General features: G+C 36.3%; 1 protein-coding gene across 1 annotated transcript; it reads left to right on the top strand.

Annotated features, from left to right (window-relative positions):
• Positions 1–2824: 2824 nt before the first annotated feature.
• On the top strand, positions 2825–18993 carry LOC110108423 (imidazole glycerol phosphate synthase hisHF, chloroplastic). Its single transcript, XM_028699243.1, has 13 exons — positions 2825–2905; positions 2984–3022; positions 3110–3208; positions 7582–7644; positions 7724–7786; positions 7896–7978; positions 12954–13062; positions 13135–13188; positions 14891–14978; positions 15089–15126; positions 15321–15426; positions 17202–17368; positions 18767–18993. The coding sequence occupies exons 1-13, from the start codon at positions 2840–2842 to the stop codon at positions 18824–18826; spliced, it is 1035 nt and encodes a 344-aa protein (XP_028555076.1). The 5' UTR covers positions 2825–2839; the 3' UTR covers positions 18827–18993.
• Positions 18994–19460: the final 467 nt, after the last annotated feature.

Here is a 19460-nt window from a genome sequence, read left to right as displayed (position 1 = left end):
CCTAAAATCGTTTGTGGACTTCTCCTAGAAGGCGGCCGGACGCTTCAAGTTCACCGGAGAGAGGAGGCGCCGGCGAGAGAGGCGGCGGGATTGGAGGCCGACCGTGCGGGCTCCTCTGTTTTTCGCGAACAGGAGCTTACGGGCGGCAGTTTTCGGGAATGAGCTGGGCCGAACGGGTGTGGGGGAAAATAAGTGTTCATTTTAAGTGGGTGGGGCCTCTTGGCTGAGGCGTACGCCTCTTTCAAATTTGCGCAATTACGCAACTGAGGCGCGCCTCAGCCAATGTGAGGCGTACGCCTCACATAGTCCACGAATTGCATACGCCTCAGGGCGTTTTTGGACAAAATTGTGCAGAGGCGCACCTCTCGTTGCGCAATTTTAAACAGTGATCTGAACTTACGGTTATTTACAACTAACATCACTAACCTGAGTTAAACAAATATAGAAGAACGCCTCCAAAATGCAACTCACCAAACGTCCAATCCTTCTCCTGCTCGAGCATAAGAAGAACTTCAGAAAAAAAAGAAAAAAAAAAAAACACTGAAGAATGAAGAAGATATGAGAATGAATATAACTCCTAATGTGCTTTACGGACCTAATCGGAGCAGCTAATAACTCGAGCACCAGAAGAACGAAGCCAATAAGTGATGCCCTAGCGCTCACGAAGGGGAAGGACGTCGCACTCGTCTCTGCCTCACGAACGAACCAAGCAGACCGGCTCTTTAACAGGTTATTAAGTTTATTTAATTTTTCTAGCTCCGGACCTCCGAATTTTTTATTCTCCCGGTCTAAAATTCCCGCTCACTCAGGCCGTCACGCGTAGATGGAAATATGGAATTCGCAGTTTCGCAGTCTGCCTTTTAATCGAGCCGGCTCGACGAGCGCTCGAGCCGAACAAGACTTAACTCGAACTCGAGCTCGATAACACACCGAGCTCAAAATTCTGCTCGAGCTCGAGCTCGAAACTCGATAAGCTCGACTCGCGAGCTCGTTAACGAGTCGAGCTCGAGTCAGCTCACGAGTCGGCTTGACTCAGTTACACCCCTACATATGATGTATTGGGTTAATGAATATTTGGAATGAAATCTTGTTTTGTTATCTTCTTCTTCTTGGTCTTGTGGTGCACTAGAGAGGAGAACGAGAGCTCAAGGTGAGGGCGAAAGCAATACCCACCAATCATTGGAAGAGTCCGTGACTCGTGGTCTATCTCCATCATCCCGCTCTTCTTCTAGCCTCTCTCTTGGCCGCCGGCCACCCCACCTCCACCACCCGTCCCCACACCACTCAACCACTGGCCTCCTTCCTCATCCCCCACTTGTTTAAATTTTGAAAATTCAAAATTGATTGAGTTCCAAAATTTTGAAATTTGTCAAAGCCAAATTAGGAAAGTTTTCAAATTCAAATCAATTTGAAATTCAAATTGAAGTGGATCTCATAATCAAGCTTCCTAAAGCGAAGGAACTAATTTGGAAGGTTCATAACTCGCTCCCACCTCCTCCCCTCTCCCTCTTGAACCCGTGGGCCACCCATGGCTCCACCCCTCATTGATTGCCACATTAAACCCCTCCCCCATTTGAAATTAAAAATTAATTTCAAATAAATCTTCCCCTCCAAATTTTCAAATTCAGAAATTAATTTCAGGATTTGTTTTAAAACCCTTCCCCCTCTCTCTACAAAACCGCCGGCCTCCCCTCTTGTCTCCCCTCCTTAACTCCACCATTCAATGCATTAATGCCTTTGATTTGAAATTCAAAATTCAAATCAATTCCCTCCCAATCTAATCAAATCTGAAATTAAATTTCAGATTTTGATTAATTCCCTCTGCACTCCACTAAACCTAATTTCTCCAAACCCTAGCCCATCCCCCCTTACACCCGCCGACTTCTCCCTCACTCCTTGGAAATCCCGCCGCCCTCTCATCTCCCTCTTCCTTCCTCGCGAACCACAGCTGCTCTCCCTCACCACGTCATATTTCCCCTCTTCTCATTAGTGCTCTCTCAACGTCGGCAAGAATGCATGGCGGATCCCGAACTTGAATGGGGACTCGTGTTTGACGCCGACGGTAATATCAACATTCTACGATCTCCATTCTTCGACGTGGGCTTTGAACACGACGACACCATTGGAGATTACTTGGATCGAATTCTCCCCATCCTTGCGCACGTCATCGACCGCCAATTTTCCGACTACGATTGGATCATCGTCGGCCACCCACCACCCTCATCTCCACCGGTTACCTCTCCACCAACGAAGTTCTTTGGCGCCGTCTTCCTAGTGGTAATATCCTTCTTCATATGGTTCATCTTCCTCCGCTAAAGCTTACAAGTAGTTGAGTGAGAAGGACCTTGAGGTGAACCTCTCGTTGTTAAACGTTGGATTATATTATTTGTACTTAGCATTTAATTTTGCCTCGAACTTTAAAAGAATTGTTTGGTTATTCTCTATTGCACGTCTTTAGCCTAAGTAAGTTGAATATTTCAAATTCATCTCTCTCTTTTATGCGCTAAAGTTAAATTTATATGAGCAAAGCTTTAATCAACTATCTTTCTAATTTCTACTTGTAACTCCTAGTAGTTTCACATTAACTAGGGTTCAAGATTCTTGATTTTGGTTAATTGATGTTTTGGTTGTTGCACACAAAATATTTGGATGCAACTGTACCTATATGGTGCTAAGACTTCCTTTTTCTGCACATTGATTATTGTGTTTTTAACATGGCAAACACTTATTATTCCTATTACCCTTTAATAAAAGAATTTGTCTCACATTCCAATTATTTGTTAGAGTTGAATTTCCTGTTATCATAAAATTCCAATTGTACTAATTGAAAATTTTCTTTATGTTAGAGGTTGGGTTAGCATTATTGAGGAACTTTCTTTGTCCGTCAACTAAATCAAAGTTGAAGGTTAGTTTTAACAGATTTGATATTTTCATCTTTACCAGATTTGGCATCTTATGATTTTCTCGCTACTTCATGCGACAGAGGTTAGAGAGTGGGAAGGCATCGAGACTTGCTAAGAGAGTAAGTATTCTATTTACTGCTTATTTTGTTCAGTTTCAAAGCTATATGCTTCCATTTGTTATTGGTGCTTTTACAATAATTTTCCAGGTAATAGCATGTCTTGACGTCAGGGCAAATGATTCAGGCGATCTTGTTGTTACTAAAGGTGATCAATATGATGTACGTGAGCATACAGATGAAAATGAGGTTGTTAGAGTCTCTCTCTCTCTCTCTCTCTCTCTCTCTCTCTCTCTCTCTCTCTCTTGTTCAATAACTGTGTTTAAGACCCTAAATCCCGTAAAAAAAACACCCACATTCAAATAAGCACTGAGGTTCCATTTTGTGCTGTGATAATAATGAGATTAGGGCCATTAGGCTTTATGTCCATCTTCCAGCTAAACATCAATTTGAAATTGTTATCGCTTATTGAATTTTGATTGAATGGAAGTTATACCAGTTTGCATTTTTCTTACATGGGCCGACATAATCTCTTTATGCCGGTCTTTCTTGTTATTTAGCAAATGATAGAATATGTGCTGTGATCTTGAATGATCAACTTCATTTTTGGGAATAATTCAAGTGGCAGTTCTGTATTCTTCCAGTTGTGCTGCAAATTTTTTAATAGGGTTGTCACTTTGTATGAACTTTTCTTTGTTAATTGTTGTTTTTCATTTTATTTTATTTTATTGTTTTTTTCATTTTCCTGTCTGCTGAAAGATGCTCTAACTTGACATGCACTTAATTTGACCTTTTAATTAACATCAATTTTACTCTACTTAAATTCTTTTCATTTTGCATGGAATTTTTTTTTGGAATGGTTTGTGGTAATGGTATATTCTTACAGAGTGTGAAATGTTAATCTGCAATGGCTTTCCCCTTTTTGATAACTTCTGCCATCATTTGGTATCACTCAAAGAGCATGCTAGTATGTTGACGCAAAAGTAATTTGGAGGTCCCCTATTCGAGGCACAGAAACATCCTCTGTGCAAATGCAATGGCATTGCTTTAAATTTGGCTCAAGTCAATATCACTAAAAAATTAGATTAAAAGTCAATGAGCTAGTAAATGATCCAAGCTCTGTTTGAATCAAACTTGAATTGATTTTAGCTTGGATCAGATTGAATTGGCGTGAGATTGAATAAAAATGTATATTTGTAAATACTTACAGTTGAGATAAAGGCTAGTGATCAAGATGCGATGTCATAAATCACGTTGTGCAAAAAGCATAAACAAGAAATTGAACAAAGAGAAAAGCTGTTGAGTATAAACTGAGATAATGAATGTGTTGTAAGAAAAATATTAGGAATTGGGTGACCAATCTTACTCTAGTGACATGGTCTTGTTTAGTTGTGTTTGAATTATTTCCTAGTTATGCTAAGTGTCTAGTAAGTGAATATTTCTGGAAATTAAAACATGGTTATATCAAAAGGTCCAACATGATGCCCCATAGTGTCCAAGCTCTATTTTAACACATGTAGAAACAATTATTTATAATTGTTATGCTTTGTAATTAAATAATATTACGAAAAAGAACTCATATGAACTTGGATTTGCCTAATTTTGTTGCAAAAATATGCTTCAAGTGGTAAAGTGCATTTCAAGAGCACAATAGTTTTGTAGTTATCCATCTTATGTGATTATATGGGGAATTCTATTTTATTTTTTACCTTTTATGGTAAATTCTTTCTATGACAGTTGCAGCTCAATTTTATTATTGTTCTGCTACTTTTTTTGTAGACTTTTTTTTTCTTTTTCTAGCTATTCTCTATTAAACTTTATACTTCACCCGCTACAATGTTCTCTATCGCTTGTGATCATCAACAAACCAGGATGCTCCTTCTGTGTTCCTTAATGTTGTGTTGATTTTGATTTATGCGTGGGTGTTAGGAATGGACTCCTACTGGTTCATTATTGAAATAAAAACCAATACACAATGGTATTAGCCATAGAGTACAACTTAAAATAAAGTTAAAGATGAAATAGGAAAAGGAAAAATTTCCTTCCAAAGGCAACCATCACATGATCCTTATTGCTGGTCATAGCAATCCTCATCCTCAATCATCCTCATCATGCTTGTGCAACCAACCATCCTAGGAGCCTTCCAAGGATATTCAGAATTACAGGAAGCTTCTAACTTGTTAACTCTGAACCTGGTCATCCTGCTCCTGAGGCTGGCCAGTTGCCGCAACATGCTTTATTGGCATCTTCCTACTTTCACAACTGTAAAGCCATCTTCAGGCAAAGAAGGCAACTATCAACAAGCTCAGGACCTTCAAGCAATGCTATTTAAATAAAAGTACCAGGTAAGGGGTCATCTCCAACTGATTTCGCACGAGTCAGCTCATGTAGATGGAAAATAGGGAACTCATTGATGGATGGCAAATACATAGGATTTGAACACGATATGCAAATAAAAAGAAAGAATTTGAGCCTACAAGTTGCTAAAAACAGTAATAGAAATGTCAAAGTGATAGGAAATACTTGAGTTCGCAAGTAACCCTAATGGAAAATACTTGAGTTCGCAAGCAAACCTAACAATAATTGGTAAAACAGCGAGAAAAACTCAAGAACGTCGGTGAAAAAAATCCAAAATAGGAGATTGTATTATAGGAATCAAATCAAAGGAAGCACAAAGCAACGATACAATTGATCCTCAATTCGAGAGGAGAATCGTTTTCTCCCAATCTCTAGACGATGAGTCTAGAGCCCAAGAAACCAAAGAGAACTTTAAGAGAAACAATAATCAAGCTTACCCTAACCCTAATTTTCATCATATTTAAGGCATGCAATTAAACAATAGAGCCAAAAGACCAAAATGCCCATGCCGCCCCCTCCTTTGGCTCCAAGTTTGAATTTGAATATCAAGTGGACTCCACCCTTTTCTCTCTTTCCTTTGCCGCCGCCCCCTTCTTACTGTAAACCCGAACTGGTCCCATAGAAGGGGCCGGCTGGACTGGTCCACTAAGGACCGATCTAACACAAAGGGTATTATTGCAGCCATAAAGACACCCCTCAAACCATCTAAGTAATTTCACTTACAAACTTTACGCTGACTGATTCCCAAATCATCCCATTACCATCAGCACCCAAGGTCTTCCAATAGCCAAGCCTTCCTCCAAAGTACGAGGAATAACCTTCATCCCAAATCATGGAAGAAGGCTTAACTGCAACATCATACTTTAAATTACCTCCAAACTTAGTTGAAGTATCCACTTCCAAAACAGGATAAATTTATGCGCCTTTCAGCTACCTCAGGATCCACCAATGAATCTCTAGTCTGCACTACACCATTAATAGCATAAGTAGCTTTAGGAATAAGTACCTTAGTCTTGTCACCTCGCTTAAAACCTCCTTCCTCATAGGTAAATGGTCATCAGTTTTTTTTTAATGTGTTGTATTGCATTTTCATGGTTGACTTGATTTTATCTTTTCATGTAGTTGTAGTCTTTCTCATCATTAAAGATATAATTTTAGACATTCAATATTGTGTCTTGTGTTATGCTATGATTATGATTTTATTTGTGATAATTATTTGATTGTTCTTAATAATATTGATTTATATGCAAATGTACTTAGTTTAGATTGGTTTGGTATAAAGATTGTGCTGTTAATTGATGTAGTTTTGCTTTATGAAAACTTAAGTAAAATATAAATATATGAAATGATAAAAAATAGTGTACTTAAGTTAGTTCAAGTATTGTTTCAATTCACACTTTCATCTTTAAATCTTAAAAACAAACAAAAAGAAAACAATGTTTTGCTCTTTGAGTTTTAAATCATAGATCATCTTTATCAGTTGTCTTAGCATTTGCCATATTTGGCTTATGAATAATCATTTTTCATTCATTTTTGTTGAGTGTTGCCCGAGTTGTTAAACTTATTTGTTTACCCATTATTTTGAACTTTTATTTATGTCACCTTAACTCAATCCTTTCTCCTTCCTAGTAGGTACATTTTCTACCTTTTGTACTTTTCCATCACCTGATTTTCTTTTTAATTACCTTGTCTTCATTATATATCACACCAACCATTTTTTAATATAATCATTTTTCAAACTTATCCTTCCTAATTTTTGCATGTATCCATATTGACATTCTCATTTTATCAACTCTCAATTTTAATGTCAATGACTTGTTACCCCGCAATACTTAAATCCTATAATATCATCATTTTAATTGTGGTTCTATAAAATTTACTTAGAAATCTTCTTGATATCTTCTTTATTGAATAATACTTCCGAGACACTTTTCTTTTTTTAACCATTTATCTTAACCCTAGAAGATATGTCCTCATTTTTTTATATAATTAGATTAAAGAAACTAACTCGGCACACCTAGTTATTATCTTATCTTCTAATAATATTAATTAAGAATTGTTAATATTATAATCACTAAAATTACATATCATATACTTGGCCTTTGTTCCACTAATTTTAAATCCTCAGTCTTAAGATTTTCTCCATTGTTCTAGCTTTTCATTTATTTCTATAGATATCTCATAAATAGAAAAAAGTGCTTAACCTGTATTAATGCAGGTTCACTATATTTCTTCCTTCTAGACTAAATTAATACTTTCAACAGGTTAGAAACCTTGGCAAGCCAGTGGAGCTTGCTGGTCAATACTACAGTGATGGAGCTGATGAGGTTGATTTTGGATTCACAGTGCTGACAATGATCAATATGTTTCTCTGAACTCATTTAACATGTATGCATTGCATTTTAGGTTACTTTCCTTAACATAACAGGATTTCGTGATTTTCCTTTGGGAGATTTGCCAATGCTTCAGGTTTGTGTCCTTTTCTTATTCATTTTCTTTTGGTTCTTTCTTCGCAATCTGTTATTGTAAGTTTCATCATCATTCCTATTATGCATGTTAATTAAATTTTGTTCTGCAGGTACTGCGCTACACATCAGAAAATGTCTTTGTACCATTGGCAGTTGGTGGTGGTATAAGGGACTTCACAGATGCAAATGGAAGGTCATATTTATTTGTTTTTCCTTAACAAAATGTCATGTTGAATATCTGTATTCATATTTTGATGGCCATCCTTATCGATTAAATTGGATGATATGTAGTCACGAATATGTTTCCTAAAATGATTGCATTCTTATTTTGTTTCCATCATGCTCCTATGTTAAACTAGTATTTGACTGTCATGCTGCAATTTCTAGTTATTGTCCTTGTTTCCAGCTTCTGGATTGACATAATAGCTTTTGTTATTCTTAATTGCTATTGCTTCTGTGTTCGTGGCTTAACTGCTTTACTTAACAATTGTGAAAAATTTACATGTGCTTTACACCATAAAAATGCAAATAAATTTATTGCTTCGCATATTTAATTCTTATGTCAAGATAATGCTAGTTCATCTCATAAAGGCTACAATAACTTTGGACTCTTATAAAGTCTTACTATTTTTTGTCTGTATAAAATGCTTTAAAAACAGCTCAGTGCTTCTTCAGAATGAGAAGGCATGTAATTTAACTGCACAATAATATTTGCAGCTGAAGATAATTCTGCAGGCTTAAAGTTAAGAGTTATTATATCCAGCATTAACTCCACACTATTATATGCTGCTGTTGCAAAATATCCATCACAAACATTTTCCCAATACCGTAATGGTGAAACTAAACTAGAAAATTAGTTCTTACAAAGCCTATGTTGCTATTGAAAGAATGCAGAATTTTTCCAAGTGTAGTGTTTTTTAACCAAATGGCTTCTTCATGTAAATAGAACCTACTCCACCGCCTTTCCAAAAAAATGCACAGACAATATGGGTGATTCTTGCTAACCATTGTTTTCCTATCTAGTGATTATCTTGCTAGGACTGATGGATATCCTATGATGCATTGACATTTTTCCTCAAAGCGGTATATAGTGTCCAACATTTATCGGACATGACAAGTTTTCGACACGCCTCCGACATATGTTGAACTTGACAAAGATGTATCCTATTAAAAAAATATTTAAAACTGATCACGTGTCTTAAATATTTTATGAAAAAACTTTTTTAAATATAATTTATTATGATCAAAATTATTATTTATTAAAAAAATGAAAAGTATATATTTTTTAAATTTTCTATCAACAACCCAAAATCAATCACCCTCACTCAACATTCTATTTATTGAATATTCTCATTTTCATTTATCTCTGACAATTCGCGACAAGTGCTTAACAACAGCGTCTGATGTTGTCTCAACATCAGCATCTTGCTTCATCACAACATCAACATTTCAAAACCATATGAACATCGAAGTTTGGTGTTGTCTTGATATTGACACTTAATGCTAGCAATTTTTACAACCACAATCATGCCCCCACACTATCTTGATCTCTCTTCTTTGTTCAGCATTGTCTCAATATCGATGAGTGATGTTATTGTTAACTTCATTTTTGGCATCGGTCACTTGCACAATCTTGTCACTTTCATATTTCGTAGATCGATTTATTTGCTTGTATGTTGCACCGTTGTGTTGATGAAGGGTTAGATTGTGTATGTTACCTCTGCTCGTCGTTGGCCTTAGGATTTACTCCTTTTGATGATTTGATCACATGTTGTTCTCTTATCATGTTTTAAAATGCATGTGGCTGGGTCGATGACGATTCGATGTGATTTCACGCATTTAGCCTTTATCGTGTATGTTCGTTCCATGCACAATATCTTTTGATCGGGACCTCATTTTGCGAAACGGATTCTGGGAGTGCACCCGGATCGCCGAGATCTTTCAAACGAGTCTATGCGCGCTCAAATCGGACACTGTTTCGCACATGTCGAGGATAGAGATTGAGATTATTGTCTTCATTGTTATCATTATTATGTATATATCTGATGTCATAAAATATAATAATATATATGTCTATATTTTCCCGTTAATTAAATAAATATAACAAGTTAAATATAAATATAAATATATAAATACATATAATCAATAAATGAACATATATATTAAAAAAATATAGTAGAAATAAAAATAATATATTATTTAAGTTAAATGCGAATTGGACTCAAATACAAACTAACTTTTATCTTCTTTTTTTCACATCTCTCCAACTCAGGTAAGCTCAAATCTAATGGCTGAAAATAAAATTTCAAAGGCAGCATTAGATATTAGCCATATGATCAAGGACATCGATGGTCATGATATAAATTTATCTTATTCTCTTACAGGTGGGATCAAGGGCTAGGACCAGCCACAAGGAGGGGGATCCACGTTTTTATCTTGCTCCTCTTCACATGTAGCGGCTCCCCACACTACAGCAGGTCTCCCTCATATTTTTAGTTCGGAAGGAGCTCACGCCTCCCCCTAGCCTTACGACTCCTATTCAAGCAGATATAAGCAGCCGCCCCCATGGGAGAGACCTAATCCTCCACTTTTTGGAGCCAGTAGATGTTTATCACCAAAAGAAAGAGAGAAAAAAATGAATAGCAGACCGAATTAAAATGATATCTAAATTTATTATGTTTTGACCATCACATTCATTTAAGAATTAAAATGTAAACAATAACTCACTTTAGCATCATTGCGTTCTACTTCAATTCTTCACCATAAACAAAAAAAACTAATGATGATAGTAACAGAAAGATGAATAGTTAAATGACAGAATAGTAAAAGTGAGGTGCCAAACAAATATACAGCTCATAGCACATGTGGATCATACCTTTATTTCCATTGACTTGAACTTTAACAAAAATAAAAAAATTACTGATGCGTTAAATTGTATTTACATTAAATCCAGGACTCACACGTCTTTATTTTATTTTAGAGATCAGAGCAAAAATAAAGTAAGAGAATCTCACATCCTTGTTTGGCTGAAATCTGGAGTTTGACTTGGCCTTAATCTGGAGCTTGCTTTGACCGAAATCTGGAGCTTGACTTAGCCAAAATCTGGAGCTTGCTTTGGTCAAAATCTAAAGCTTGCCTTGACCGAAATCTGCTATAGGAGCTGGTTGAAGTTTGCTGTCCAAGGAAAATAGTGGTCAGATTCATGGATAGACCTTCTTCTTCCTCTTGCTTGGACGGTTGGAGAAGAGGAAGGAGTTGCTTGGAGGTGAATCACGAAGAATGAGGGCTTCTAAGATGTGAGAATGTGGCTAGGGATAGATCGAGGGGAAAGGTTGTGGAGAAATCCCAGTAGCACCCATCCTTGGCCGGCCCTACTGGCTCCAAAAAAGTGGAGGATCAGGTCTCTCCCATGGGGGCGGCTGCTTGTGTCTACCTGAATAGGAGTCGTAAGGCCGGGGGGGAGGCGTGAGCTCCTTCTGAACTAAAAATATGAGGGAGACCTGCTGTAGTGTGGAAGCCGCTACATGTGAAGAGGAGCAAGATGAAAACGTGGATCCCCATCCTTGTGGCTGGCCCTAGCCCTTGATCCCACCTGTAAGAGAATAAGATAAATTTATATCATGACCATCGATGCCCTTGATCGGATGGCTAATATCTAATGCTGCCTTTGAAATTTTGTTTTCAGCCATTGGATTTGAGCTTACTCTAGTTGGAGAGATGTGAAAAAAAGAAGAAAAAGGTTATTTTGTATTTGAGTCCAATTCCCATTTAACTTAAATAATATGTTATTTTTATTTATACTATATTTTTTTATTATATATGTTCATTTATTGATTATATTTATTTATATATTTATATTTAACTTGTTATATTTATTTAATTAACGGGAAAATATAGACATATATTATTTTATTTTATGACATCACATATATATACATAATAATGATAACAATGAAGACAATGATCTCAATCTCTCTCCTCGACACATGTGTGAAACAGTGTCCGATTTGAGCGCGCATAGACTCGTTTGAAAGATCTCGGCGATCCGGGTGCACTCGCAGAATCCGTTTCTCAAAATGAGGTCCCGATCAAAAGATATTGTGCATGGAACGAACATGCGCGATAAAGGCTCAAATGCGTGAAATCACATCGAATCGTCATCGACCCAGCCACATGCATTTTAAAATATAATAAGAGAACAACATGTGATCAAAAGGAGTAAATCCTAAGGCCGACGATGAGCCGAGGTAACATACGCAAGGTGACCCTTCATCAGCACAGCGGTGTAACATACAAGCAAATGAATCGATTTACGAAATATGAAAGTGACAAGATTGTGCAAGTGACCGATGCCAAGGAGGTCAACATTTATCTTGACATTGACAATCGACATTGTTTTTACACAACGGTCGACATCGTCTCGATGCCTATTGCACAACATCGATGCCCAACTCTCAATAACATTATCAGCTCCCCTCTCAATGTATGTCACAAAACATTGATACTTGACTCTCAACATCCTAATATTAATCATTTAAGAACAAAGCATATTTAAATGTCTTATTATTTCTCAATTATTCTTAATATTTTGTTTATCAATTTCTATTTACTATTTTTTAGAAATAAATATTATAATATTGTGTTCAACTCATATCCATATCTTATATTTTTCAATAATTGACATATCTAGTGTTGTTGTCATGTCGTGTCTGTGTCGCAGTGGCGTATCTGTGCATCATAATAGATGTCCGTAAAAAAACAATTATGTGAAAAAACTTATGTGTATGGGGGGTTTGCTTCTGGTTGGCATTTTTCCCTTGCTTCGTTGTTGTTTACCTCATTGGATGCCTATTGGTTGTAGGACCTTGCAGAATGGTTTTCCACGTCCAATGCCTCACTGAAAATTCCATGGTAGTACATATAGGTGAACTATGAGATTCAGTTTATTAAGGCATTTATTGCCTAGTTAGCCTCCCTTGTATAACTTTTCCTGATTAATTGCTAGAGTATCATTTTTTTTCTGTGAAAAAAAGCTACCAGATGTCTCAAACTATAGTGTAGTTGCTCTGATGTGGATCAGGTCTCGCTTATTTTCATATATTTAATTTTTGTAATTAGTATTAAAATTTGTTTAGTTAAATTTTATCATTATTTTGATTCTTTTGCAGGTACTATTCATGTTTGGAGGTAGCATCAGAATATTTCAGATCAGGAGCAGATAAAATTTCAATTGGAAGTGATGCTGTCTATGCTGCAGAAACCTATTTGAAAACTGGCGTACGTGTTTTTCTTCAAACCCTCTCTTTGAGCTTCATTATATTTGACTCAAGCTAATATTCTCCTCTTCAGGTCAAGACTGGACAAAGCAGCATAGAGCAAATTTCTACAGTTTATGGCAAGCAGGTTGCCCTTAGTGTTGCTCAACTAATTGGATGTTAGAATAATCACACGATTTGAAAAAAAAAAAAGACAAAAAGAAAAAAAAAAAACCCTCTTACAATTGGAGGCTTATGTGCAGCCATTTCAAACCTCAAGTAATATTGTCATTCTATGATTTACTCCTCGATATAGCCATCTGGATCCTGTAATCATAATATGCATTTTTGCCTCCTTTCAAGGTCAGCGTGACTGACTAGTTTGTTTTTTCTTTCAAGTTTGCTTTCCCTGAACCTTTATCATGAGAAATAAAACCAAATGATGTGCCCTGGAGCATGCATATTGTTTCAGAAGGGAGATCGTCATTCTCCTTGTTGTTTTGTGTCACGGAAAGATTTAATTGTTGTAACCTTGTAGACATTAGGTCGTATGCTCAATGTTTCTTAACTTTGAATCCAACCATTACTTGATATGCTTATTGATTGAATCAAGAAGGTTAGGGCACCTTTTGAGTGAGTCGAGGAGGAGGGGGAAAAAGAAAAGAAGCAGGAAGAGGGAAGAGACATTATTCTCCCTCTTTGACTTTAGGCTTCTTTTTCTCTGCAACACTTTTTTATAAAATTATTGTTAAAATTCTTGCCAATCATTTAAAAGTTAGTTATGCTTTTCATTATACACTTTAGCCTCTAGCATAGGATTTCTACTGACATTATCATTCTGATTAATGAATTTCTTTATGAATTCCAACACAGTAGAATGGGGATCTTTTCTATACTAAACTGGATTTTAAGAAGTTGTTTGACACTGTTAATAAAGAATTTCTTTTCCTCAGAATGAGCCAACAAGGTTTTTGACCTCTTTTTATGGATTGGATCAAATTCATTATTGTATATGCATTAATGGCTCCTCTGAAGGTTTCTTCAACTCCTCATCTTGCCTCAGGAAATGATGTCCCCTTTCTGTATTTCTCTTATGTATAGTGATAGATGATGCTCTTTCTATTATTTTTGAATCTAAAAGGGCTGGTAAGACCTATGAAGGGGTTTTTTTTGGATCAACATTGCCTTTTTCATCTAGTTTATGCAGATGATCTATTTATTTTTGGTAAAGCTGGGCACAATAATCTTTCCGCCCCAAAGACAGCCTCTTTGCTTTTGGGCATAAACCATGTTAAAAGCTCTATGTTCTTCTCTCCCAAGATCTCCAATCCCACTCCTCTCAGCTCGGCCCTTAACATACTGTTGTCTAATCCTAAGCTGCTCTATCTTGGGGCTAAATCTCCACCAAGTAATTTCATCTCGCCGGCTTCTATTATCTTCTACATAAAAACTCTTCAATCTATTGGTAGGTGAAAGGCTAGATCTTTATCTTTTACTCGCAAATGTCAATTTTTATTTACTCTTAAACCATTATCGGGTCAATGAGATTTTAGGGTCAAGAATTTTGTAATTGACAGCTGAAATAACCGACTAATGGAAGGACTGAAATTTGGTGCGTGCAAGTATTGATTTTCTTTATCTATTCCATGTTGTTTTCCTGACAGATTCACCAATTTCATGTGATCCTAAATTTGGTTTATCATTGATATTTTAGCTAAAACTGAAAGTTCTGACCATACCAACTTTTTTTATTTTCATCTGGATCTTTCTAGATAAGAATTTTTTGTTGAAAATAAATGATAATTTACAGTGTTGTCGATAAGTAATTATTTTTCCTTTTCTATTCTCAGGCTGTGGTAGTAAGCATAGATCCTCGCAGGTTATATGTCAAGAGTCCTGAGGAAGTTGAATTTAAGACTGTAAAACTTAGGAGTCCAGGTATAATTTGTTTGTGATTTAGGAATTCATCTGCCTGCTTCCTCTTTCTACAAGGTTCAAATCTTAATCAGAAATAATTATTATTTGGCTTCTTCTAATGTCGAATTCAGGCCCACATGGAGAATATTATGTATGGTATCAGTGCACGGTAAGCCTCATCAATTGATTATTTTAATTTATTTCCTAATATATTTGTTCTCTCTTATTGAGTTAATCCTGTGTTCAGCATAACTTTACCATCTCTTGTCATGAAGCTGTGTTTTGTTCATGGAAGCAGATGCTTTTGAAGCAGCTTCAAAGGAATTGCCACAGTTTTGATTCTTCAGTTTGTTTTTCAAGCAGATCAATGGTGGACGTGAAGGTCGACCCATCGGAGCTTATGAGCTTGCAAAAGCTGTAGAAGAGCTTGGAGCTGGAGAAATATTACTCAATTGCATTGACTGTGATGGTATCCTGCTTTCATGGCTTTTTACTCTAATCCGCCAACACTTTGCCTTTGGATTGTTTGGTTGATAGGAATTTGTGTCAAAGGAAATAAAAAAAGGGTTGAATATCTCAAATCAATAGTTATTAATTTACAATCAAGTCACAGATAACTTGCATTTCCTTCATTTTCCTTCAATTCAAACAAGGCTATGTTAATCTGTGTGGAATCTAATTGTGTCGATTAATCGGGTTTAATGTTGTCACGGGCCTCAACTTAGTTTGTCGTGCTTGCTGAGGGGATGTGGGGGTTACCCCTGCTTGGGTTTGTGTGCTTTCGTGTGCTTTGTACATGAATTTTTTTCCTTGTACAATGCCCTGACATTGCATAATTTGTTTTGAGAAAAGATAGAGCGCTCAAGTGCTCAAGGTCTAGTCACGCAGACTGGAGCCAGAGCGTTGAACGCCATGGTGCTCAAAATTGGCACGGTAGCGCTGCCAGGCTGGTTGGACAATTATTATTTCTCATTTTTTTTAAGGGTGGCATCCTTGGTGGCATGAATTGTATCTCTTTGTTTGTTCTTGTGTTAGAATTGTGTAAGAGTGAAGAGGAGTGAGCGAGAGGGAAGAGAAATCTGTACAAAATTCTCCCAATTTTCATAAGCGCATTTCTTGGTGTGGTGCGAATTTGTGATTTTTTCTCGGTTTCGGATTTTTCCACGTTAAATCCTGGTGCTCTTTACTTTCCGTTGCATTTTTATTTTCTTGTTTGTTTCGATGCATGGTTTACTTCCACCCCCAACAGGCTTTAGGCTAGTTTGGAAGATTTTTTTCCCGCATTGGGTTTGGAAAAGCAATTTTATAGTTTCACGCCTCTCGCCTGGAGAATGTGTTTTACAAATGCATCCAGAAATTTGTGGTTTGTATGTGAGAAATGCTGTTACAGGAGCTCGCTTGCATTTATGTTTCATAACTATGACAACACATAACTATGACATATATTTTCCTCGGTAATTAATCCTAAAGACAGTAGGTAGCCAGTGGTGGTGCCAGCGGCCAATGTTTTGAAACCCACTGAGGTCAATTTGGAGTGCAATGACGGCTATATTTAGATCAAGTGCTTCAGCTCCAGCTGGAGCTGTAGGCTGCTGAAGATGCAATTGACCATAGGCACAAACAGTTTTCAGCTCAAGTGCTCAGGCTTTCACTATAAGTGCAGTTGGTCGATGGAGGAGGTATTGGAGATCTGTGACGTCGAAGCCAGTTGGAGGAAGTGGGCTAGTGAAAGACTTAGCAATGGCTTCGGGGGGTTCAGGTGATGGAGTTTACAGAGAAGTATATGAAAACTAGAAAACTGAGAAGATTCATTACATTCAACCCCTTCAATGATCCTTCCACATAAAACTTAGTTATTTTCTTAAAACAAAACACATATAAAGCGCTACAATCAAAGATGTAAAATAAACTTTTAAGTTAGGAGCAACAGCTCAACCGCAAGTCTACCAGATAGAACCAGGTAGAAGTTAGTGACCTTACACATGACGTTTCAAACAGTAACAGCGCATCATACAAAACCTTAATATTTGCTGTACCAAATATATTGTTACATGAAATGTTAACATATAAGTTGTTTCTAAACTTCATGCTTATTCCATAGAAGTTCCTTTAATCTAGCAATAGATGGATAGCAACTTGAAGTTTAGGGGACCTTGGAGTAGATTATGTGCTTTCTTTTTTTATTCGCGTTGCTGATTAATAGAAAAACTGCAAGATAATGGTTTGGACATGTTGCTTTTGCAGGTCAAGGACAGGGTTTTGACATAGACCTAATCAGACTGATTACTGATGCTGTTAGTATTCCTGTAATTGCAAGCAGTGGTGCTGGTGCTGTTGAGCACTTCTCTGAAGTGTTTCAGAAGACAAGTGCTTCAGCTGCTCTTGCAGCTGGCATTTTCCATCGCAGAGAGGTATGGGTCTTCAAGATTATTTATGTTAATTAGGGTTGTAAATGAGTCAATGTTCAACGAGCTGCTCGGGGCTTGAATCAATAAGAGCTCGCTCATGTTCATTTGATAAGATAAACGAACGAGCTTGAATACTTTTTGATAAATACTTGATAACTAAATAAATGAGCTTGAACAGCTTAGCGTTCGGTTAGTTTATATTCATGAACAATATTGTTTAAAGTATTTTAACAAGCTCGTTAAAAAGCTCGATTAGTGCTTGACTAAGAAGCTCGATTAGAATTTTAAAAATAAATATTATTAAATTTAATAATTTATTTTTAACTTTTACCATTTTCAAAAATCCCACTCCCGCTGGTCGCTCCTGCTCACTCATCAGAAAAAAATGAAAACAATTTTATTTTCTCGCTCTCCGCTCACGCATTAGTCCCACTCCGTGCATGTCAACTTTATTTTGCTCTATAAAACGAAATAAAATGGAATATTAGCTGAACGACCTGAAGCGGGCAGACGGAGGCGTGGGAGGATTCACCTGTTGTTCGTGATTTTAGGCATTTTATTTTGTTTAAATGAGCCGAATGATTGGCTCGTTAACGAGCGGCTCTCAAAACGAGGCAAACGACTTTTTAATGAGCGGCTTGTTAAGAGGCTTGATGAGCCTAAATAATTGAGCTCGAATATGAATACGAACTGATCTCAAATAAGGGTGTTCTAAACAAGCTTGAGTTCGAAAAGAAACTAAAAAAGCTCGTCTCTTATCAAGCCATGCTCGAACAAGGTCCTGGAAAACGAGCTTGAGCTTGAACATGCTGAAGCTTGGCTCGACTCAGTTCATTTGCATCCCTAATGCTAATTAGTAGTACTCAGAAAACTCAGTTAAAATTATTTAGTGAGCTGCTTGACCTTTATTTAATATAGTTTTAAATTTCATGTTTTGTAGAAAGCGTAATCTAACATACAGAGTTGAAAGCAGTTACTGTAATATCAATCCTTACTTCCAGTTTTTGGATTGAAGTTTGCAATCCAGTTTTTTTTTTTTTTTTTTGAAGTTTTGCTTTGATTGGAAACCGATTAGGTTTTTGTAATCTTTTTCTTGCTGCAGTAAACACCATTGAAATAAATGTAAGCCTGCGAAAGGCACATGCAGACTGCAGTCCATTAAAATAAGAAAGGGAGATTTGAATATGCTTTACGAAATCATTCATATTTATAAAATTAGCACACGAATATTTAAAATAAATTATCTAATTCATTAAGAATTTAACAATGTATGAAAGCTGATTTTTTGTGATCTCAATATTTTGGTGGTATTATTACAAATAAAAATATTGATTTTTATTTTTTATTCAAATATATAAAATTCGAATGTTTGAAAAAATACCTTTGGATGTGTGTGTGCAGGTTCCTATTTTATCCGTCAAAAAGCATTTGCTAGAGAATGGCATAGAAGTCAGGTCGTGATGAGGTTTGGGCAGCACTGCAAATCTCTCTTTGGAACGAGGGATTCATAGTTTATTATTCTGTTCTTTTTTTATATTTTGGGATGTTTAAATACCAATTTAAATATGTTGGTGATAAAGTTATTATTATGAAAATTATATTATTCCATTATATATTATATTTTTGGTTTTCTACGGTTAAAAATTAAGACAATAAATTTTAGTTAGATTGTAATGATGCATCATTAAATTCATGCAATGCCGGATTCTTTTTGATATTGATTGGACAATTTGCATGGTTTCGATACATATGGTTATTTCAATTTAAAACTGTACTTGATTTACTAGAAATTAAATGAAAACCTTAGAAGAAAAAAAAAATCAAACCTTTTTTTTTCACTGCTAAGAGCTGAATTAGGAGGCTTGTGTTAAAGTTTGGAAGACCTATTTTTGGATGCATGCATATAATGTTAGCTTTGGATATACCAAGTTGTCAAGTTAGAATAGTATTAAAATATTTTGTACTCTAGCTTTGTTAAACAATATAAATGTGTGGTATTTTTGGGGTTACCGCCGAAGAAAATTCCCAGATTAATAAAACCCTAGAGCTTTGCCATAGGCGCCACCATACCGTCCATCACAAGTATGGACACTTG

Source organism: Dendrobium catenatum, unplaced genomic scaffold, assembly GCF_001605985.2.
Source record: "Dendrobium catenatum unplaced genomic scaffold, ASM160598v2 fragScaff_scaffold_1221, whole genome shotgun sequence".
NCBI classification, from domain to species: domain Eukaryota; kingdom Viridiplantae; phylum Streptophyta; class Magnoliopsida; order Asparagales; family Orchidaceae; genus Dendrobium; species Dendrobium catenatum.
Note: the sequence above shows the minus strand (reverse complement) of the source record. Positions and strands in the feature narration are given on the sequence as shown.

What these genes read in the sequence shown, in the direction of transcription:
- LOC110108423 (XM_028699243.1), top strand. Translation starts at nt 2,840, where the DNA reads ATGTTAGAGGTTGGGTTAGCATTATTGAGGAACTTTCTTTGTCCGTCA. An exon ending in ACAGTGATGGAGCTGATGAG is followed by an intron (nt 7,645 to 7,723) that starts GTTGATTTTGGA and finishes ATTGCATTTTAG; the next exon opens with GTTACTTTCCTTAACATAAC. An exon ending in GCATTTTCCATCGCAGAGAG is followed by an intron (nt 17,369 to 18,766) that starts GTATGGGTCTTC and finishes GTGTGTGTGCAG; the next exon opens with GTTCCTATTTTATCCGTCAA.